Below are 23,748 nucleotides of genomic sequence, written 5' to 3'. Positions count from 1 at the left end.
ACACACCTAACTGAGGGCTTGTCAAATGCCCACCCCCATTCTACACCACTCTCCAAACACACCTTATGGCTCGCTACTCATTAGGGGATGAACTTCCCTTGGCTACTGAAGCTCATTTGGGACCAAGAACCCTTCCTGTTGCCACCAGTAAGTCTCACACAATGGTATTGCTGAGATCTCGTTGGAGGCACTGCCCCCTTTCTCCACCACTCTGCAAACACTCCTCCTGATGCACTAATTGGGAAAATGAAGTCCCCTTGGCTGTTGTGGGTTGTAGGAGGCCAAGAACACCTCCTGTTAACACTAGTAAGTCCCAGATAGCGGTATTGCTGAGAACGTGCTGGAGGCCCGTTCCCCTTTTTCAACCACCCTGCATACGCGCCTCCTAGTACATTACTGGTTGGGGAATTAAGCCCCCATGGATGCAGAGATCAGTGGGGGAGAGCAACCCCCTCCTGTTACTACCAGTAAGTCCCACACAGCTGGATTGATGAGAGCTCCTTGGAGGCCCACCCCCTTTCTCATCCCATCTGCGAACACGCCTCCTGGCACACTAGTGTTTGGGGGATGGAGTCCCCTTGGCTGCTGAGAGTCATTTGGGGCCAATAATCCCTCCTGTTACCACCCATAAGTCCCACACAGTGGTATTGCTGAGAGCTTGACGGAAGCCCAGCCACCTTTCTCCACCATGCTGCAAACTTGGCTCCTGATGCACTGCTCATTGTAGGATGCAGTCCCTTTGGCTGCTGAGGATTGTTTGGGTCCAAGAATCCCTCCGGTATCACCAGTAAGTCCCACACAGTGGGATTGCTGAGAACTTGTTAGAGGTCCTGCCCCCCTTTGTCAGCCACTATGCAAACGCACCTCCTGGTGCACCACACGTTGGGGTATGAAGTCGCCTTGGCTGCTAAGGGTTGTTCGGGCCAAGAACCTCTCCTGTTAAAACCAGTAAGTGGCACACAGCGAGATTGCTGAGAGGTCATCGGACGCCCGTCCCCTTTCTCCACCACTCTAATGCCCCGCCAGGGCACTAGTCCCTGGAGGATGAAGTCCCATTCGATGCTGAGGGTTGTTGGGGGTTTGCTGAGAGCTAGTTAGTTCATCGGAGGCCTGCCTCCTTTCACCACCCACTGTACAGACCCATACAGCCACTCACACATTCATACAGGTATCCACAAACCCTCCCACACACAGACCCATACAACCACTCACAAACCCATACTGCCACTCACACATCCACGCACAAACACATACAGTCACTTACACACCAACACAGCTACCCACTCACACACCCTGTCACAGACCCATACAGCCAGTCTCACACCCAAACTCCAACATTTACAGTCACACACCAACTCTGAAAGATTACATGTTAGTTAGGATTTTTTTTTTTTTTTAAATGGCGTCATTTGAGATGGCATGAGTGATGTCACTGACAGTGTCATCTGTGTTGTAATATGTGAGGTCATAAGCAGCGCCGTGGTGTAAGTTAACTCAGATAAATATAGATTCTAAATTTCAGTGGTTTTGTGCATGTGAAATCTTAGCTTAACTACAAAGTACCTGTAGGCTTTGTTTTTTTCAGTGAATATATAAAATTTTCAATGAAAAAAGGTTAATCTAATATTATAATTATGTCATCACAGACATCATCCAGTGAGTGAGTTAGCTTTTTTTTTATATAGCTTACATAGTGGCAGGTAACTGGCATATTACATTTCTGACCAATTGTGCACTGCCTGTGGCCATCCATTTGGTGTTCGTGTTGCATGTACTCCTTATACACCGCATAAATCTTTGTATTGAAGAGTAGCTCTGTATGCAGGTGACAGTTGACAATTTGAATTCATTATGTTGTTCCACACAACTTTTTTGGTATTGCAGAAGAAGATTCCAGCAGGGCAAAGTCTTTGCTACATACTAAGTACTGTAAGCACCCTTGAGTTATTTGGCTGAATCATCTCAGCATGACAATTTCTACTTAACAAAGATGACTGTGTGCATCAGGTACCAACCTATGCATATGTGCTTGTTTTGCTTCAGAGGATGGGTTATCTGCAAAGTTTTCACCACAGTGTGAAGGCTGCAGGTAGTATGGTCTTTAGCACCTTCAGACCTTGGTTATTTCTAGTGAATAGTTGCTCTTTGGACAAGTTTTGCATAGAGTGTACCTTGTTCTTAGTAGATATGTTTTAATACTTTGATGTATTTCTCATGAGTTTCACTGTCTGCATACACTGTGGTACAGAGTAAACTCCTTCCATGGAGTAAACAGTGTAAACAATACACACTTTTCTCTTTATATCCACTTTATTTCTCAATTTAGGTTTAACTAACAGGGCTTCAGTATCTGGAAGAACTTGTTTTTCACAAAACAGTTATATACAGTCTAAACACTGTGTGCAGGGTAGGTTACCCTTTCATCTGCGGTTCATTGAGGACATGAACTCGGCTATCAATGAAGTGTACAGTTTATAGTCAATGTTGCATGTAACACAAGCTTGCTTTACCTAAGGGGTTTGTGTGTATGATAGCAGTAGTGATGCTTCATTTTATTCTGACCGATTTTGTACTTACTTTCAAAGCTCTTATGCTATCTATGCCTGTTTGTAGAACAATGTATACAAAAAAAGCTTGAATGATATCATCAGTGATATTATTTGAGATGTCATAAGTATTGTCATAAACAATGTCATAGAACATGTTGAGTGATATAAAATGTGAGGTCATAAGTAGTGCATGGTGCGAGGCACAAGTTATACTTAACTCTGCTGTCTATAACTGGTGAATTTCTGTGTTTTTTTGTTTGTTTTTAGTTAAAATGCTAATGTTGTAACTGACATATTTACCTCACTATGATATTACTTTAACCTTTGACTTTTTCAGTGAATTGACAGTTTTTTATCACACTTAACTATAACATTACTTTAACCTTTGTTTATATAAGTGAATTTCTAGGGATTTATTAAGCATAAAGTAATATTTTATTACCATACATACAAAATGTTCAATTTTGTGTTGCTTTAAACAGCTGCTTCAATTATGCACTGTGACCTGTCCCACCTTACACTTTGACTGCTAGCTCTGATAGCAGGCATTGTGACGTCATACCTACACTTTATTGACATAATAGCTGAGCTCTGATGTATTTTCTTTATAAATCGGTGGGTGGGTTGGTTGATAGATTTTAATGAAATAGACACTGGCATTTATACAGGGATTATGGAATCCCAAATATTATTTATTTAAAATATGCTGTTATTTAAGTGTGGCCACTTTATCTTTGCAATTAAAAAAATAATTTAAATAATATTAATCAATGGAGAAGTTTCAAAATATACAACATTTAAATATTTTTCATAACTGAAATAGTGCCCAGCCTCTGAAAATGTCCTTTTCATGCTGTTTACCTAGCTACTAATTTTGTGAGTGATGTTCTCATTGTGTGTAAAGTCAGGGCACTGTGGCTGGCAACAGTAAGCACTTGTCCTAAACTCAACTTTTTATCTGTTAGGCTCTACCGACTTAAGCATCAGTCCAAAGATAGCAGAGTCCTTACACAAACTTAACATCTGAGGACAGGTTCTGAGAAAATACTTCCTAAAAAGCAAAAATCCTTTCTGGGCTTGTCTGCCAAGAGTCGGTTTAGGACTTTGTGTGTAAGAACGTGTGAAAGATTGAACCTGTAAGTTTGGGGACGGCGGCTGCAGCTTCTGTCTGACACCTGTAAAAAAAAAATATCATCTTTGATATAAAATATGTGTAAAGAGTCTAAAAGGACTAGGGAGTGGACGTTTCATTCATAGGCTTAAAGCGTCCAATGCTAACAAGAACACCCCAAATTAGTGAAATATATTTTGGGCATGAATTGAATCATGTACCTTTACACATCAGTGACGCCACTGCACTGCTTGCTATTCTCCCCAAATCTGGCGTGCCCCCTCATAATGCTATCTTCCGTATCAAGGCATGAGATGGCACGGGCATAAAGAAATTAGTTAATATCACTTTTTCTGAAAGCGGTTCTTTGGCTTCCCTACATGTTAGAATGTACTTTAAAAATACCCGTTATCACTCTCAAATATTTCGTATTTCCCTACCCAGCTGCCTTATGGTAAACTATGAATCACAAGGGGTGAAAGATATACCAGATGAAAAGATGGAAAAACCCTTATCTTAACGCTTAAAGGCAATAGGTTAATGATTGGAGGCGCACTTTGAACAAAAACAATTACCAGATGTATTTTTTTTTATCATTCAACACTTTGTAAAATAATAGGCACTGGGTTGATGATGACAAAAACCCTCGTCAAAGCCAGTAGGCAGTAGCTTACTGATTTATATCTACTATTAAAGCCTGCCTGCAAATGTTTTGATACCTGAAATCCCACTGGCGTAGTAGACCAGGTTTTTGGGGTTGGATAACCTCATGTTAAACCCAAGAGGAAAATAATTTGTACTGCACTAGTTTTTGGTACACCCCTTTGGAGGGTTTGTATGTTGTTCTGCCACTTTGTGTATATTTGTCATTTTATGAGTAGTATTTAGCGGAGTGTAGAATAAAATAACCTTTCTTTAAGTGAAGGCACTTGGAGGAATGGTAGGGTTATTCAGTGCCATTGTCGCTCCTGAGTTTGTAGCAGCCGCCACCTCGCTGATTAAGCCTTTTACTGTGTTGCCTAGGTATCTTCGGGGGTTAAGTGGTGAAGGGGTGTTCTTGATGTTTAGTTTTCACCCCGTTGTTTCACACTTACATGGCTTCCCTGCTGAAGAACGAGAACTTGGACAAATCGATATTTCTGTGACAGTTTTATTACAATCGGCTTCACCATCCTGCACCAGAGGATTATAGAGAGTGAAGTGGAGGGGCCTCTATGGAGATACTGTGTTATGAGTCTCTCTTCTCTTGTCTGTGCAGCGTCAGTAGTTCTTAATCATGCAAAAATATGCAGGACCTATACATTGATATGGACATCTTCATATTTGTTGTGTGTTAATTTCATGGATAACCTTGCATACATTCTTTATCGCCTATGAAAATCAATGAAGGCCACACCGTCAGCTTAAAGGAATTCACTCATGATCAGGATGACCCAGTGACAGAGACCTAACAATTTGATCATCCCTTTGAGCCTGTGAACTCTTAAGACATGCATTTGGTTTGATTTAATAACATTTTTCATTTAGGCTTGACCCGCTATCTGATCGACTAACCCTCTGTTAACAAGCCTGTGAACTGTATCTTCTCCACTACATTGGGCCTTCCATCTATGTAATCCCCGTGTGTGCTAGGGCGGCAGATCCTCAGTTCAGACAGCAAGTCGTCTTCCCTGTTGATTCTCGGTGGCCTCAAAAGGGAGTTTAGCTTCATAAATTCGGTCTCAAATCGGCCTGTGTACTTTTGTCTATAATGAAAGAGGTATGCTGCACGTATTTGATATATATCGATCGTCGGGAGTCCAGCATTGCAACCTGTACTGCTATTAATACTCATTGGTGTGTTGATTTGAACATAGATTGTATGTCTGCACAAGTAATCACATATCTGAATGTTAGAGGAGAAGTTTGGCCCTTGAGTGGGAAGGCCACTAATGTTGCATTTATAAATAATGTCCCTCTCGTGGAGACTCAGAACTGTGACCTGGTATTATATTCAAGCTCTTCGGAAACATTCTTTTGTCAATAATTTCATGATTTATGCCTAGTTTGGTCAGGCTGTTTGCAGGGCCCCTTAGACCAGTGGGTTTGGATGTCTTAGAAACTCCTTATTCATGGTGTTGCTGATCTTCGTTCATCACAGGAAAACATGCTTCTAAAACCGCTGCGTAAATATTATCTCGAGCAGGTCTCCCAGTACATCCCGTCACCAAACATTATCTAAGGGACCCTAGGCTGGACTGAATTTTTTTCACTGCTTGGAGAAATAGTCTGCAAATAAGATTGGCTATCGGAAGGAGCACTCTAGTTCGTTATGAAGAGGATATTGGCAATATATTTTCAAAATAAATATATTGTCTGAAGGCAGTGATTTATCAAATGTCTTTAAGGGGAAAATGTGTGCTTCTATGCACAAAATGTGTCCTTGAAACTCTGTGTTAAGTTTAAAATTATATTTCTGCTACATATCATTTTGATGTGTCCTACTCATGGGAGTAGGTGTAACTGTGAAAACAGAATACAACAAAAATAAAAGTTGCTTAAATGTGAAAGCATTCTCTAAGCCGGGGCTCAATGGATGTTGCACAATCATGCAGAACACCAGTACAAAAGAGCCTTGACCTACCTGGCAAGAAGGCAGTTGTTTGGAACATTGCACATTAGGGACATGGCTGCACTCAGAGCGCTGATCTGATCTGAGCAACTCGAAAGGCATCTGGCAGCAGTCTAGTTTTTCTACTAGTTTATTGGATAAAGTAAAATCATTGTAAGGATGTTGCAGAACTGTAAAGCATACAACACTGAAATACTGGCAGTTAATGGAGGCTTCTAGCATTTAGTGACAGAAGCCATGTTTGGTCTTCCTATAATTGCTTAACTCTGTGCTGCTTGATAATAGTGCGGCTGGGCCATGTTTTGGGGTAAGATGTAGATTTGATATGTGAAAGTTTTATTTATGATAGTTCTTGCATCCACTTATTGAATATTCGCTTCGGTGCCGTTATTTCAAGGCTGTGCCTGACCATAAGCAACTGACAGGAACTTACGGAAATGAAATGGTGATACGAGAAGACCAAGAAATCAATAGGCTAATAAAAAATGAACACGAACATAATATTCCCATCCAAAAGGTGTAGATTTAAGGATGCTGTTCAGTTGCATGAGTAATCTAATAGTTTATTTTCTCTTTTACTTTTTTCAGGGTGATTTTACCTGGAACAGTATGTCAGGACGCAGTGTACGCCTGAAGTCAGTCCCCATACAAAGTCTGTCTGAATTGGAGCGTGCACGACTACAAGAAGTTGCTTTTTATCGTCTCCAGCAGGATTACGACCTTGGTTGTCAAATCACCATTCCCAAAGGTAGGAATCCGTTTTAATTTTAGCTTGTTCAACGGTGACACTTTGCATAATACACTTAAGAGAGAAACCAATCTGTAATTAAATGTATAGCAATACAAAATGCAACATCCTTGGTCTTAAAACCAACGTTACTGTGTGCATTGTGTAAATGTTTTAGTAGAGAATAGCTTTCCAAGTTACAGGAAATTTATGGTATGGTGAATATATCCTGTAATGTTGCTAGATATTGCAGTGCCTAATGATTAACAAAGGTGAATGTAAAATTATGAGGTTTGCTCTAATATAATTGTATAATGGTAAGTGGTACGTTAATTATTTTTACTATGCTTTAATGTTGGGCATTTGAAGCAGTGTATTTTTAAGTGCCGCTTTTCTTTGGCAGAACTGTATGATACACAAAGCATGGTGAATTCGATAATAATTGCTGCGCCTAAAATGCATAGGAAAATAATTCCCATTAAAAAATCGACTTGGTTTAGAATAGTAAAGGTGTTTGCAGATTGTGGTAAAGTGGAAAACGTTTACTTTTGGTGTGGTGTGCATCCCCCACGCTTTTGTTTTTTTTATATATATCTATATCTATATCTATATATATATATATATATATATTAAACTTGAAATACACCTATTTAGTGGTCACTTTCCAATAGTCAAGCAACAATAAGTGTATGCTAATGATCCTTTACAAAAAATGTATCCCAATAAATTGTTGAACTCATCCTGTAAGTGCAGGGGTATTATAAAAAGAAGTTTATCTAATATATACATTTATGACCATATAAGTAAATTCAGAAAAACATATACAGCTTTTCGAATCCTTTGATTTGGATTGTCCTGGAAGGCAATATACTTTGGTGCACAGAATTTCCGAATAGATACTTACAGGTGTCAGAATTGAATCCTAAGAGGGCAGAAGTCCATAAATACGTGCATTTGATTTGGATAATAACACCTTTTATACCGATACCAAGAAGCAGTTCAACTAATTGAGCTATTCAAATAGTGGAAAAGGTGTTCTGCTCCTTCTTTAAACGTTTTTTTTTAAGTATAAAAGCCCATAATTGGAGGTTTACCCAACTTACTGTATTTAGTCGATCATCCTTGACAGTGTGAGAGGGTGGGGCTGCCGGGATTCAGCCCAGTGCTTGAAATGGAAAAATAGAAGTGCAGGTACTCTGTGTCAGAGTACCTGCTTGCTTCGGAGAAGTGCCAGTACTCCCCAATTGAAAGTATTACGTTTATCTTGAGAAGTGGAGGTACCCTCCCTTAAAAAAAATAAAAAAAAAAATAAAGGCCTGTACTCAGTACCGGCCCAGTCAAAGCACTGATTCAGCCCCATGATCTTTAAGGTGCTGATCTCACTGAATTATTTTCCTGGCTCAAAGAACACCCAGTCAAAAAAAAAAATTTGTGAAGTTAACTTCATCATTATTTCTTCTGTATTTGCACTTTAGTATTTGAAAATGTCTTAAATGCTTGCTGTCTAGAGACCAATTTGTCATGCTAGCTGCATTAAAACTGGTTACAAATAAGTTTCACCTTTGATTCCCATATGCATGCTTCGCCTGACACAGTGAAGCAATGAGCAACGCATGTTGTGCTATTCATTTATTATTTTCTGTAAACTTTTATTAAACCCTGACTCGGGAGACAGTTACTGAAAGTATAGCTCACCTTTTATTTTGCAGAAAACAGAAACAGAAGAAACACGATCGCTGCAGCTCTAAAGAAAAGCTATTTGGGAGTCTTAGTCACAAAGTAAAGAGGGAGGGAGAGAGGGGACTGAGGGACATAACAAGGGACATCTGGCTGGTGGGCTTGCATAGATTGACAAGGAGCGCACCAGAAAAGAGTTAGGAAGTAAGGAAGAACTTGAAAGCCGGGTGACTAGGTGCACACAGGGAAGGGGAGACTGAGAAGGAACATGTGATGGTAGCAGGGTGATGAGGAAAACATGGGGGAAAGACGGATGAACAGAGGGAAAATACAAGAGGGTGATGGTTTAATGAGAAGCATACAGAAAAAGAGGAATGGTGGGGCGATTGGGAGAGGGAGACTAGAAATGTACAGGTGAAGAATGGATGGGCAGGTGGGAACAAACTCTTTCTCTTTCCCTCTCCCCCATACCCTAGTGGCCTAAGCCAAAATATGATTGTCAAAGTGTGACATAAATAGGTGGAAGAGGTTTGTTACAGCAGGGATGGGATTTGGACTGTGCAGATTATTGGTGAAAACTCCTCTACAAAGTACACTCAAATGGATGAATCCTTCGTCCTGGGCTGAATTTGTAATCGGCAGTACATCAATTATAGGGAAGCACTTTAGACTCACACAAGGATGACAGAGTAACAGATGTGCCAATCATAAAGGTTTATTAGCAGATTAGCACAATTTCAAATTCATTATAAATCAATGACTATATAAGTATATTGGTCATTATAATGCAAAGCGATTCAGTACTAAATACAAATTGTTTAAAGTTGTCATAAGTAAATCGAGTAAGTTCTGTTTCCTATGAAGGAAAGTGCCCTAAAATACAAAGCTTAAGAGACAACGAAATATGGAAACAGAATGTATCAGCAAATAAAGCCTCTGAAGGCAGAATCAAATAAAGATTCACTTGGGTAAATGAGAAAAGATTTGCCCAGGAGTCTAATGCTTTGAGCAGGAGTGCAATGAGACATCTAGCCTCGAAAGTGGAAAACGGGATCTGAACCTAACTAAGCATTGCCCAATTAAAACATATAATTTTCAACAGTTTGCAACACTTACCATTGTTCTCAGTGAGAGGTAACCATTCAGGTTTAAACATTTCCTGATTACACAACTACACCCTTTTTCCCAACCATCACACTGTGGAAGTTTTCAGTGACCAGGCCTTCAAGAGCGATCTCGTAAAAGGATGATAAGTCTAGCTCAGCTTGTCCCAGGCACAGGTGTGTAGATGACTATTCACTCTTGATTAAATACACACTCTGATCATATGCTCTCACAGAAACCAAAACATTTGCAACATTTAATTACCTCAGTACTGTAGCTTGGCTCCTGAAACTAGAGAAAAGAGAGAGAAAAAACACAGCGGCCAAAAGCATATTTTATTGTTAGCATGAGTCATTTGGACTGAGGCCTATATTAACTAAGGCTGATTTAAAGTGAACTTCTGCTAACTATTGTCAGTCTTAATGAGAAAATCCTACTACGAGTATGCATGTACGTAGAGCATATTAATGTATACATCAAGCAAACTAAAAATGGTGGCAGAGCATCACGAGGTTGGTCCAAGTAATCCAGTGTTTGAAAAGGGCAGACTGAAAGCCCACTCTACACATATTGCTACTAATAGGTCTGCTTGACAGCTGTGCAATCAAAATAAAGAATGGAAAGACAAAAGCGTTGGCAAAGTGAAATATTTCCCCACCAGCTTTGACACTAAATTGCACATCATATTAGATGTGTTGTCTCTCTTACGTTGTAAATGTCAGCATTTTGCCATGTCTCGTGCACATCCATTACTCCTTGTATGCCATGGCATGGGGGAGCACAATCTGAATGACAGTTGAATAGACCAGTGAATGTAGAGGGCAGACCCAAAGTCCCATTATGTTAGTATATATGTGTGAATTGTTTAATGTTTTTATTACATGAGGATGGCAAGTCATTTAAAGCTGTCTCTAGACCAGACCTAAAAAGACTTTGCAAAAAAATCAAGAACTGTTATTTTTTTCTTTTATTTAGAAACTAGTATTCAATATGCAAAGTATTATGAGGCCCAATATATATTAAGCTTCTTTAGCTTAGTTCGGTAACTCACAGATCTAACACAGCAGTAAATCTGGAAAGCTCAAGTAAAAGTAAAAACTAAAAGGAATAATTCAATCACTCTAAACAAAGGACAACATGAAGACAAGAGGAAAAAAGAGAAAAAAGACTTTCTCAATGAACATGGAAATTCACATAACCCCATAGGAAACCAAACTCAAACTTAGTTCAATTTCTTGACTATTTGCCCAGAAATGTTCCAAGCTGAATAAAGAGTTCTCTGAAGTGGCCAGCGCCTGCACAGGCTCCCAGTCTGCCTGTGAGCAGTCTGGCTGGGTGCTCCCAGCTAATCCTGACGGTGCTTTGAGCAGCATCAGAATTGGCACAGGACAGGCTGGGAGCCTGTGCCGGCAGTGACGCTGGAAAGGAGAGCGGCACGGGGCGGCAGATCAGGTAAGTTTTTAATTATATATTTTTTTAAATAATTTAATATACCCCCATCGTGCCGCCCCTGCCCCACCCCTTTTAAGCTCTGCGAGCCGCAACTGAAAAGACAGAATGCTGGGAACCCCTATGGGAACGTTTATGAAATGACAAACCGAATTGGGACAAGCTACCCATTAACTTACTGGGTAGGATTACACTGTACAGCATGAGTCTACTCCCTAAGCTTCCCCATATATTCTAAAACTACCAAAACACAATCCCCAAATACCTATTTGATTGGGTATGATCACAATCGTTCGGGTGAACCAGCATCAAATGATTGCTTTTGACACATGCTTGTTCACAGAATTTGGAGGGAGTGGTAATGGCGGATGTGTCTTCACTATCGGGTCACTTGGCTGGTTTTCATAAAGAACTGCTTATATTGGACAACTGAGGCCCAGCTTTTCTTACTGATTGAGACTTAATAGAGAAAATAAATATAAAGAAGCTTCAGCCTTATGGGTCCCCAGATCCGATGACTTATACCACAAACATGCATGATTGAAATAGACTGTTGGCACAAGGTGCTTTGCTACATACAGTGAGTTTGCAGGTTTATACAGGAAGCAACACTTTGGTATACATCATGATTAAAGGAGCTTAAGGCCTTGTATTACATTGAGATTTCCAAATTAAGAGACATATGGGGCATAGATTGTGTTAAATCCTTCTCCACACTATCAGTGAAATACGAGCTTCACAAGTCTCAATGTTTGATACCTCCAATTAAGGCATGCTCTTGATGTTCATCCACCCTAATTGTTGACATTCCAGAGTACTGTCCCCTGGAGGCACTTTTAACTATTGAAAGTCTGCACAAAGATGGAATCTTCAAGATATATTGTTGTAATTGCTAACGCCCCCAACGACCTGAGACCAGAGGTAGGAGGAGCTAGATTCCTTATATAAAGCTGATAGGAGGGATGCATTACATACTCCACATAATCATGCCATCTCAGCCAGGTTGACACTGGTGCAATTTAAATATTTTCATAGGGCCTAATTCGACCATAGGTGGCTCTAGAAAATGGGAAAAGCTAAATCCTTGGGCAGTATGAAATGATTTATAGGAACGGGCAAATTCAACCATATGGTTTAAATATATTGGACTAAAGGTATCTATACATTAGTTACTGTACTGTGGAGACTCTTTGATTTTTCACCCAAGACGATACTTCTGGTAATACTGGAGAAGATCAAGGAATCAAGTGAGAGCTGTTTTTTTGTGGGCTAAGCCACATTGCTTGCAGAAAGGGTTATAGCGAGATCAATGAAATTGGATAATACCCATAAAAAACGCAGGATAGCTATATGGTGTGGACTATTGCTCAAAAAGAGAACAGACAATTTATCAATCTATTGGATGCCCAGACACACACAAAGTATGGGGACCCTGGCGGAATCACTTTACGTTGGAGGCAACATAAGGATTTTTGGGTCAACAATGTTTGTCTAACAAAGAAAATTACATGCATAAATTGGTGTGAAACAGTTTTTGAATTACTCTCGGTGAAATGTGTGGCAATAATATCTGTCTGATGCACTTGTTGTTTTTCTAAAATTAATAAAAGGAATTTCATTTTAAAAGATGCTGGCATTGCCACTGAAACAACTTTGATGCCAAAGGTTGAAATTCAGTCACATAATTGCAAAAGTTATCCCTCTGGATACTTTCCAAAATACCTTAACCACAGTCCTACTCGACGGACTGAATTTATACTAAATGCAGCTTATAATTGTTTTTCAAACTTTAGTTGAGAAATGCCTGTTGACTTGCACGGCTTCCAGTACAGTACTTTGCTCATAAGCTTTTTTATAAACACCGTGACGTCCCTGCGAAGTACCTTGTTTTCAACGGAATTACTGTTTATCCGATTTCTAGCCTCTTTTCTAGTCTACCCCGTTTAAATCCATCAGAGTAACAGAAGTGTCGGCTAGTCCCAAATGCTCAGAGACACATTAAGGTGGAGAGTGTATCCTTTTGTAGTTAATCCACCGAACTTCACAATCATGTCACAATCATCCTCCACTGGTACAATCCCTCCCTTTTGTCTTTGTAATGTAAGTAAGAAACCATAATACATAACCCACTCCCCAGTAATCTCTACCCGCAATTGATAGCAGGAAAACATGATCTTCATATATAAAGTGAGACAGCTTTTAAATATTGATCACGTACTCTCCATTTTTGTTCAGCTTTCCCTGACTGAATTTTTCTGTCACTGTGATTTTTTTTTTCCTAGAGATATTGAATGGGAATAGTATTGTAGCAGTTGGGGTAACTAACAACTTTATGTTCCTCTTCAAGTTATTTAAAAAAATTAAGTCCCAACGTGAAATGTAGTCCTCTCCTAACCTGCCCCCCTCAGCTGAGATTCTATATTCCAATGCTGATGCTCTTGCTGATGAGCAGATTAAAATCCCTTTGGGATGCTAGAGATCACAGGCTTCAAAATTGTATCCTACTTTACTGCCTTAATCTCTTAGCCCGTCTTTTCCCTTTCCCACTGTATGAATAAAACCGATGCAAGAACTTTTCTCACTGCTTTTTCTAAATCCTTATCGTTGATGGGTCAAGCACCAAACACAAAGTCAGATGGCATGTGGTCAGACAGCAGCTATAATGCCCTGAATGCTCAGGAAATTCAGCTGTAAATGTCACTGCTTGTATCATGGGATAATAATTTCTCATATTGTTCTCTCCCTTCATCTGGAATTCAAGCCTTCCTCTCTTCTTTAGCCCTTGCCTTTCACCATCATGCCGTGGCTACTAGTGACCACAGTTTCCCGCCTACAGGTGCTATCCGCTGTAAAACGAATCCTTCCTCTACTTTTATTTTTATGTTTCATCTGTTTAGTGTTGATTTGTTGTTCGGTTCTGAAAGTCTTCCACATTCAAGAACAACATGTAATTATTATATTCGTTCTAAATGACCCTAATCAGGTTAATCTATTCTTACCTTCCACTCTTGAAAAAATATGCACGCTTTGTGACTTGTTCAGTTGTACTTTTTACGAAGCTATAAATTTTAAGTTGTGAATAGACATTTCCTACCCATGTGCTCACTTAGTGATTCCTCTTTTCTCTCTCACGCTTGAGTTGTTTAAGCCCACTTCACCGATTTCATCACAAACACCAGAAATGATGATGCAAGGGCAAATTATTTTGAGGTCAGGAAATGTGTTTGGCAAATAAGTCAACAGATTTGTCATCACTGTCCGAGGAATACAAATAGCCGCGTTGGAAAGCAAAGAGGGAAGAGTCAGGCAGAGGGTTGTCAGGATGCACATGGTAATGTTAAACAAAGGCATGCTAACCCCAGCGGGTTAAAGGATTCTCCTGGGTCTGGTCACTGTTGGCCGGCAGCATAACACTCCTTTTACTCACTTTCCCATGCTATCGCAGATTACCTTTCTGTGAAAATAACGTTTTGGTCCTACCACTGATTTTCTCTCGCCATTCTTTCTGTAGACTCCTTTGTAATTTTCTATTTCACTCGTGTCTCAATTTGTGTTCCATAATCACAAAAAACATGGTCTAATTCTTGACTTGTGAAGGTACATTTCTCTAATTTGGGGATCAGTAAAATTCCAGTGAACTGTTTCTATTTCATATAGCCTTTTAATGTACTGGTGTAATGTGACCTTCAGGTTTGCTCCATAATCTGTTGCACAGGTCTGAGTATCTACTATCTGGTCAGCACTGGCTTACTTCTAGGAATCTGCAGGAGCTCCCTCAGAAGTTTGAACTTTTGGCCTCCTCCATGTGCATTCCGTTTCTAGACTATGGTTTCACTTGCCGTGAAACCTGTTCCGTGGGCACTTCTCCGGTGGCATTATTACCTCCCTAAAGTTTTCATAAACACTTGTAGCCTTTGTTTGCTGGTGTTTACAATATGTCAGTCTAAGCAAGCTAGTCCACTTCCTTCACAAATGACAGTAACCAACATATGAGTTTGAGGCCTTGTGTGAGGCTCACTCTACTCAGCAATGTAAGCGAATAATGCCGAACGTGCAGAGAACAACATGAGCCACTCTGCAGGCCTCTTGAGTATAGTTCCATTTGTTCCATTGAGAATTAGGTAGGATAAAGTACCTCTACTATGTAGGATTATTGCAAGCCAGTGGGGTATTCTTTCACCAAATAGAGGAATTAGTTCAAAGGCCGAGTTTCTATTTAGGGTCAAAGAACTCTGAGATTACTTGCAATACTCTTTTTACATTCAGTAGGTGTTATTAAATTCCTTATAATACATTGTCATGCACCCACTCACCATCCCTGTAATTATTTGAATTCTTAGTCTCTTCATCCTTCTAAAAACAACAAAAAAAACGATTGCAACCCCACAATATCCATGCTGGACTTCAAAAGATGAATGAGTGATAAAGATGCCATCAAATTCCATCTTGTCACATCTGCTAGGTGTTCAACGATAAAGGTGAAATGTCAGGCTACGTCTTCCAATAAATTGCTGATTACTCTTTTAACGTGGGGATTGGAGTTTACTTTTCTTACTCTGAGTGAAAAGTGAGAGCATTTTGTATACTGAACTAAATGATAAACCTGCTGGAGTACAGGAAGTGTGAAAGGAAAGGCTCTAGGATATATATATTGTTTTTTCCTAACAGACAATAACATTTAAACACCTGAATGAATTTAATGAATAATTAAAAATGCCAGCATTTGGGAAAGCACAAATGAGACAATTTGCATCCATCACACTTCAGAATTACAAAACAAAGAATTTATTATGCACAAACCAAATCAAGACACTTTGTGATGTACAAATGAAAAATGTCCACTGAAATCCAATTTTCACTCCTTACTATTTATGTGCAAAACAGTTTTATCAGTAAAACAGCAGGTCTGTGCACGTTTAGTGGCCATTTCAGTGCAAAATGTACTGTCTGTAAATGTGCACTACTCCAACATGCTTTATATATGTGAGACCGTTTGCACCAAAGTGCACCACAGGCTGAATACTGGACCCTTATCCTCTGCTGAATGGACATGACTCATTGGCCACACTAGTTTTAGTATGATGCTTGGATTTTCCACAGTCCCTGTGACTTCATTGTTTTAAAATTGTTGACAGCATTCCCCACTCTGTACCGGAAACCGTTGATGATGGAACACTTTTCAGAGGATAAATGTGAACTCTGTACCCTAAGCACAAATATACATTTTTTTGTTGACTTTTATCTTAAATGTGATAGACAAATTAATTAAAATAACTTTAAGAATATGTGGTCACCTCTAGTGACTCATCTGGTTTTGTGATGAACTCCATCACTGCACTAAATAAAGGTACCACCATAAAGGCCTCTTCGGAATCAACAAGGCATGAATTTCTAGAAAAAATATTCGGAAGAAAGTTAAAAGGATAAGACCCACCACCCATTCTTTGTTGATGGCACAGCTGTAATTTTACTCAATGACATGCCTATCACAACTCAACTGTTAAAACATATCACAGTATTGCATGTGTCATTTTCATATTGCTGGCGAATTGTGTTGTCACAACTAAACTGCAAAGAGACAATTTGGAATAATTTTTACATGTAGACTGCAAACTTCCATGTGGTTTAAGAAGTTTTGTTCCTTGCTTGTGAAATAGAATATGTGTGTTAAGTTTGTTTAAGGATTGGCAGGGGGCAACTGCTGGGTAACAGCATTAATCACCTACTCATAGCATGGGTATTTAAATGATGCCATCCCTGCCAAGGAGCCGTCTAGCTTTGCAGATGTGTAGCATGCTACTCATTGATGAGTGTGCAATATTAGTGATGGTCGTGCTTAAGTGTTAGTTTGCTATGATGTTTTCATGTCATGTCATTTCATGCAGTTTGCAATGTGTATTTCATGCACATTTATTGTAAAACTCCTTGTACATTAAAGTTACATTTGTTGTGCTTTGAGTTATATCTGTCTCAGGTTAGTTACTTTTTTGCCTGTTTTCAGATCTGCACCCAAAGCCAACGCGGAATATTTTGGCGCAATAGATAAAAGATATTATATTTTGCATCGGCCCACTCCATTCCTTCCCAACCCTTCCATCCTCCACGTTTTATTAGGGTGCATCGCTTCCGACCTGCTGCAGGTCTGCATGTCGTTGGTGTCTGTGGCACACCCCATCGGGCTCGCCGTGGTTGAGTGCTGGCATCTCTGTAGATGAACGTCCCTTTCAGGCACTGGAGGCCCGAACCACCATGCAAAAACCACCTGCTTCGTTCAAAAAAGCTGTTTGGTTTACAGCACATTTTTTGTGTGCCCCCTTCTTATGGCTGTCTGTGTGATAATGGTAATTGTGGCGGCACTACTGGGCACCTGCTTGCAGCTGTCTGCAAGTAAATCATTCCTTTGCCTCCTGCTATTTGCTATCAGTGTCCTTGAAGGAAAAAAATGAACTAGTGTTTAATCTATTTTGGCACCCATCGGCTGAAAGCCTCTTTCATTCAAAGGCCCGGCCTTATCACGTCTGTGTCGAGCCTTACTATGACTGAACTCGCCGAATATCTGCCAGGACAGTACGTCCATGTTTTGCTAGACCACAGATTTCAAAGGCAGATTTCTGTTTTGACAGTTTTACTCTGTCAAACATTTGTCCATTTTTTCAGGCAGAGGAAATACACCATTGCTATTACAAGCAACCTCAATAGGTTTATTATAGGAGGGCAATGAAGTGTTTTTTTTTCTTCACATTACATTCGAGTGGTCCCCATATTTAATTGTTATTTATGGTTTACAAAAGCGCAATAACTCAAGCCTGCTGGCTAGGTGCTTGCATTGTAGCGTTTTACAAGCTGGCAGGTAAGCCAGTGCTCTATCGGATTCACCCCAGTGGTTTATGAGACGGTCTCTTCATAGAAAGCAGAGGGCCATGAACATGTCTTCTCACTGCACTACATGTATCCTTGTTTTTGCGGTATAAATTGCCTTCGAAATTGACACGCGTTTCATGCTCCTGTATGGAATGGGGAAAGTTGAAAATGTTTTTAATATCTAGCTTTTAGGTAGCAGGATGCAAGCATAATGCACACATCTATCAACACATGTATTAAAACACAAGTACTTTTTATGTTCTTTTTGCTTTCTGTATTTCTGGAGTTTAGGGGATGTAGGACAGTTTTTTTTTCTTTTTTTTTTTTTTCCCCAATATGCATGTATACTCGATGATCATGACTTTAACCTGCATTGTCTGTCCTCAAATAATGAGGCTGGCAGTACCCCCAGCCAAAGAAAAACATGAACAATAAAAAAAAAACAAGGGAGCAACCAGAAAATTAGAACACTCGCACCCCACACATTGAACCAAATCTTTGCCAGCGAGCAAAGCAAGAACCCTCCCTAGATGATTTCCTCTACCTTTCCATCTATCTGCAGATGGATCCATTCTCTTATCCATCCACCCACTCCATCCTATCACCTTTTCAACCAGCCATTATCCATTGTTACATCCGTCAATCAGTTCTTTCACTGTTGACCATTCATTGACAGTTGCATCCATCCCTCTATTAAAACCCATCCTTTCAAGTTTCCTGTCTTCTCTATTACTTTCTTTCACCTTTCCCTCCTTTCATGCTTTCCTTTAACTTTTCATCCCTTCTTTCGTTCCTTCCTTGTTTTCTTCCTTTCCTTCTTCCCTCCTTTCAGCCTTTCTCAATACCTTCCTTAGTTCGCCCCTTTGTACTTTACCAGTTCTCTTTAGTTTTCTTCTCTTCCCAGCTTATTTTTTCTTTCTTACTTTTATCTCTCGATTTAGTCTATTAGCTTCTCTTTCCTCTCTTAACCATTTGTATTGTTTCTCTTTCTCTGACTTTCTCACTGTACTTGACCCCTTTAGTGGCCCATAGCCAGAACCGCTAAGCCCATCTTCTGTATTCCTTAATGAAACATGTAGACAACAGAGTTACCAATTCATTGGGCTAACTGTGGGGGGAGGCAGTAAGGGTGTTATGGACATGATGTGGAGATAAGATGTAGTTAGTAGAATAATGATGTTAGAATGTAGTGAGGTAGTGATGACATGGGATGGAGTGTTGGAGGAGAGGAAGAGGGTTGGTGAACAAAGGAGCTCAGCTGGAGATGTCATATGAAGAAATAAAGATTTAATACTGGACGGGCTTTGTTGGAGTCAAATCTTTATATTGGCGATGAGCGACGACTAATCGGTGCAGGGGACAGAGGGCAACAGGCACTTTTACCCCTGGAACATAAACAAAAAAAAAATGGATGTGAAGTGGAAATTGAAGTTGATTTCAAGGCATGGGTCTCTTTGCAACTTACAGCATGTACATGCAGCGGAAGTGGAATTAAATAAGGAACATTGAATTAAAATTACCTACAATAAACCTGTGGCCTTTATTTGCACGTGTGTCAGGCATCCGCATTGGCGCGTGCTTTACAACACTTGCAGTCAATCGTGCGAGTCAGGATAATACTTTCGGCAGCCACTCTCGACTTGACAGCACAGTGATGCACACGACTGAGGAGCAAGACGAGCGGGAGCCCCGCGCAGCTCTTTTCTTTTTACGATCCACACAGCATTTGTTTTCGGCATGCTGATCACAGCAGTAGATGAAGGACTGATCAGCGATAGCCAAAGAACTGTTCACGGAAATAGATAAAGGACTATTCATTACAGTAAATTAATAGAAATAAACAAACTGCCATTTGGATCAAGATCAACATAAACAAAGGATTACTATTTAATTCTAACAAAAATGATGGATTACCATTTCATGCCAAATTTCTAAAGCAGCAAAAATAATAAATGTGTATAATATCTAAATTACTAAATACATTACTAAATTAGTATATGTAAACAAGAGTGAACCAAAGTGTATGCTTTTTAGTAGACAATTGCCTATGTTTTCAAAAGGAGTCCTAGACTACTTGGAAAAGTAACTACAGTAATGTATAGGAAAAAATATGGCAGAACAATCTGTCCTCACCGCCACCATTTCTGTCAACACCTGGGAATCCACCTATTCCTTGGAAACAATGGGAAAAAAAATTCACAACATATTTGTTAGCAATTGGAGTAGACCGATATGGACCACCCAGACGCCAAGCCATTTTCTTACATCATTTAGGAATTGAAGGCAGGAGGATTTATGAAGACTTACCAGAATTATCATTAGGAATGGATGATGGTCATCCAGCCAATGTATTTGATATATCAATGCAAATGATAGACATTAAGTTTACCCCTAAAACAAATTTAGTTCTGGAACTGCATACACTTTTTTCAAGAGTACAGAGGGAAGGTGAAGATATTGCATCATATGTAGCAGCATTGAGAGGCCTTGTACTATCTTGTCAATTTGAACACTTGACTGATTCTTTAATAGGAGATCAAATTGTAAGGTGTGCATACAGCACAAAGGTAAAAGAGAAATTAATATTGTAAGACCCCCAAATTGGAAGAATTTATAGAAATAGCTAAAGGAATGGAACATATGGCATTGTGGTTACAAGAAATAGACAAGACTGATGATGAGAGGAAAAAATATAATGCAATAAATACAATTAAAAATGGCAATACCAAAGAAACAACTAAAGAGGGGAATAGAAAGGTAAAGGAAAACATAGAAACAACCAAGTTTGGAATACAATTGAAGCCAAAAAACTCTGGATGGAGAAAAGTGAAATGTTTTCGTTGTGGTGCTCCAGGTCATATTGCATCTAGTAGAATGTGTGTGGCAAGGAATGTAGAAAGATACAACTAGTAGACCGAGAAGATCAAGAAGAGTGTAAGGGTATTCATTAGGTGATTTTAACTGTTGATAACTCAAATTGAATTGATCAGTGTAAATGAAAGATGACTAAGTATGCAAGGAGTTAAACCAGAGAGTACTGACAAATTGGAAAAGTCCCATTGTCAAGTTTTTTTTTTTTTTTTTATGACATACCAACTAAGGTATTAATAGATTCAGGAAGCCTATTTACCCTTATATCAAAAGAAACATATGAAGCAAATTGGGTGGAGATGAAAAATGCACAGTTAATTAAAGCAGATATAAGGGCTGTAGGATACGCAGGAAAGAAAATAACAATTTTGGGAATGGTATGGATGATGATTACTTTTAAGAACAGATCTGTGCATGAAAGAATATATATCACGGATTATGGATCAGATTTGTTGGGATGGAGTTATCAGAAGGATTTACGTTTAATAATAAACTCAAATGCAAAAGAACCAGTTCAATTAGCAAAGAAAGAGACAATAGGAGACGTGACTGAAGATTGTCGTGACAATGTGGCTGAAAAATATCCAAAAGTATTTTCTAATACTGTGGGATTGTTGAAGGGTTTTGCTCATAAATTATTATGAAAAAAGGGGCTAGGCCAGTAATCCACAAAGTAAGGAATATTCCTAATTTGATGAGAGAACTTTTAAAACAAGAATTGGATAAATACTGGAAGAAGTCATTATTGAACCCATTGAAGCCTTTGAATGGCTTGCACCAGTTGTAATTGTTCCAAAAGAGGGAGGTAAAATTCAGCTATGTGTAGATCTTAGAGATCTTAATAAAAACATTTGGGTGGACAGGCAACCACTTCCTAATATATCTCAAATGTTAGCAATGGTGGGAAAAGGAGAAGTATTTAGTGTTCTCGACATGTCATCTGCATATCATCAAGTGAGGTTATGTGTGCAATCTAAGCATCTTACATCCTTTGTATCACTGCTAGGAGCATTTTGCTATAAGAAAATGCCTTTTGGATTAGCCTCCGCTTCTGCGGTATTTGAAAGGATAATGGAAAATGTCTTTGGTGATATGAAGCAAGTACTTTTCTTTTTAAAATGATATATTGATTGTGAGAACCAGTGTGAGTGAACACGATTTGTTATTCAATGAAGTAATGAAGAGGCTTGAGCAACATTAATTAACTAAAAGAAAAGACAAGTGTCAGGTTAGGAAACGGGAGGTAACCTATTTAGGACAGGTTGTAAATAGTGATGGAGTTAGAACAAAACCTAGTAGAAGCAATAGAGAAAACACCAAAACATGAGACCAAAGATTAGTTGATGTCATTTTTGGGACTTGCAAAGTATTGTTCAAAGTTTGTACAAAACTTTACTGAAATTTTGGAGCCTTTAGGAAAGTTAATGAAGAGAGGGGTAGAATTTCTTTGGAATGATGAGTGTTAATATGGCTTTGAAGAAGTAAAAAAAAAAAGTATAATGTAGGCACCCACGTTGGGTCATTTTGATGTTATGGCAAGAATGTACATAACTACAGATGCCAGCAGTTGGCATTGGTGCAGTTTTGACCCAAAAGAAGGATGATAGGGAGTATGGGTTTGCGTCCAGAAGGTTGCAAGGTGCTGAAAAGGCATATTCTGTGATTGAGAGGGAAGCTTTGGCTTGTTGCTGGGGAATTAACCAGTTCAGGTTCTGTGTGTGGGGTTTACCTTTCAGGGTGAGAACTGATCATAAACCCTTGACATATATTTTTAAAGGGGGAAGATGATTGGAAGGGAATGTTATGCCACGCATCTCAAGATGGTTGTCTAGTATGGATTGTAACTTTGAGGTTGAATTTGTCAAGTGTAGTAAGAATGTAGTAGCAGATTACTTATCGAGAATGCCGGGTGATGCAAAAGTAGTTGTAGATAATGTAACTTTGTGTGAAGAGGGAATGAAGAGAGAGTACCTTGATCAGATGGCTGTAAGTGTTGAAGAATGGGAGGTTGCTAAAGGAAAAGATTTAATTATGAAGCAGGTTGAAACGAGTTGTGGAAGGATGGAAAAATGAAGATAGATTCAATAGTGATATAAGTGACTACGTTAAAGTAAGAAAAGAATTGAGTATAGTAAATTGGAAATTAATGAGCAGAAATCAATTGGTTCCTCCAAGAGGAATTCGTAGACACATTATGGACATTGTACACGAAGGACATTCTGGCTGAGGAATGATGACAAGAAAAGTGAGACAATCGTATTGGTGGCCTAAAATGGATCAGGAAGTGGAAGAGAGGGTAAGGAATTGTGTTGCATGTGCAAACAGTGATAAGATCAAAATAGTAGGACAACCCCCGTTATCTGTTATGGAGTTTCCGGAAACACCGTGGGAGAAGTTGGCCGTTGATTGTATGGGTCCGATATTTAAGTAAGGAGTAACACATAAGTATATAGTAGTGTTGGTGGATTATGACAGTAAATGGTTTGTGGTAAAAAAATAAAAAAAGGAACTTGTAAATATGGCAGGAGTAATTGAATTTTTTAAATAAGTTTTTGTGGAAGAAGGAATACCGAGGAAAATTGTGTCCAATAATGGAGTGCAGTTTGTATCTATGGAAAAGACTGATTTTATGGAAGGAATGGAAATAATACATGAAAGGGTAGCTTTATTCCGTCCATAGGCAAATGGATTAGTAGAAAGAATAAATCGCATTGTGATGGAAAATTTACAGTTCTCTCTAGCTAATCACCTTCAATGGAAAAATGAACTGAGGAAGATGATATGGTCA

At 39.2% G+C, this 23,748-nt stretch overlaps 1 protein-coding gene across 3 annotated transcripts in view; it reads left to right on the top strand.

Moving 5' to 3' along the window:
• The window catches only part of ARHGAP6 (Rho GTPase activating protein 6), an 866,594-nt gene that overhangs the window by 396,917 nt on the left and 445,929 nt on the right, over positions 1-23,748 (top strand). For all 3 annotated transcript variants that reach the window (XM_069204992.1, XM_069204993.1, XM_069204994.1), the window contains exon 2: positions 6,860-7,019. In XM_069204992.1, coding sequence (XP_069061093.1) covers positions 6,860-7,019 — 160 coding nt within the window. The remainder of the gene's footprint in view (positions 1-6,859; positions 7,020-23,748) is intronic.

Source organism: Pleurodeles waltl, chromosome 8, assembly GCF_031143425.1.
Source record: "Pleurodeles waltl isolate 20211129_DDA chromosome 8, aPleWal1.hap1.20221129, whole genome shotgun sequence".
NCBI lineage: Eukaryota > Metazoa > Chordata > Amphibia > Caudata > Salamandridae > Pleurodeles > Pleurodeles waltl.
Note: the sequence above shows the minus strand (reverse complement) of the source record. Positions and strands in the feature narration are given on the sequence as shown.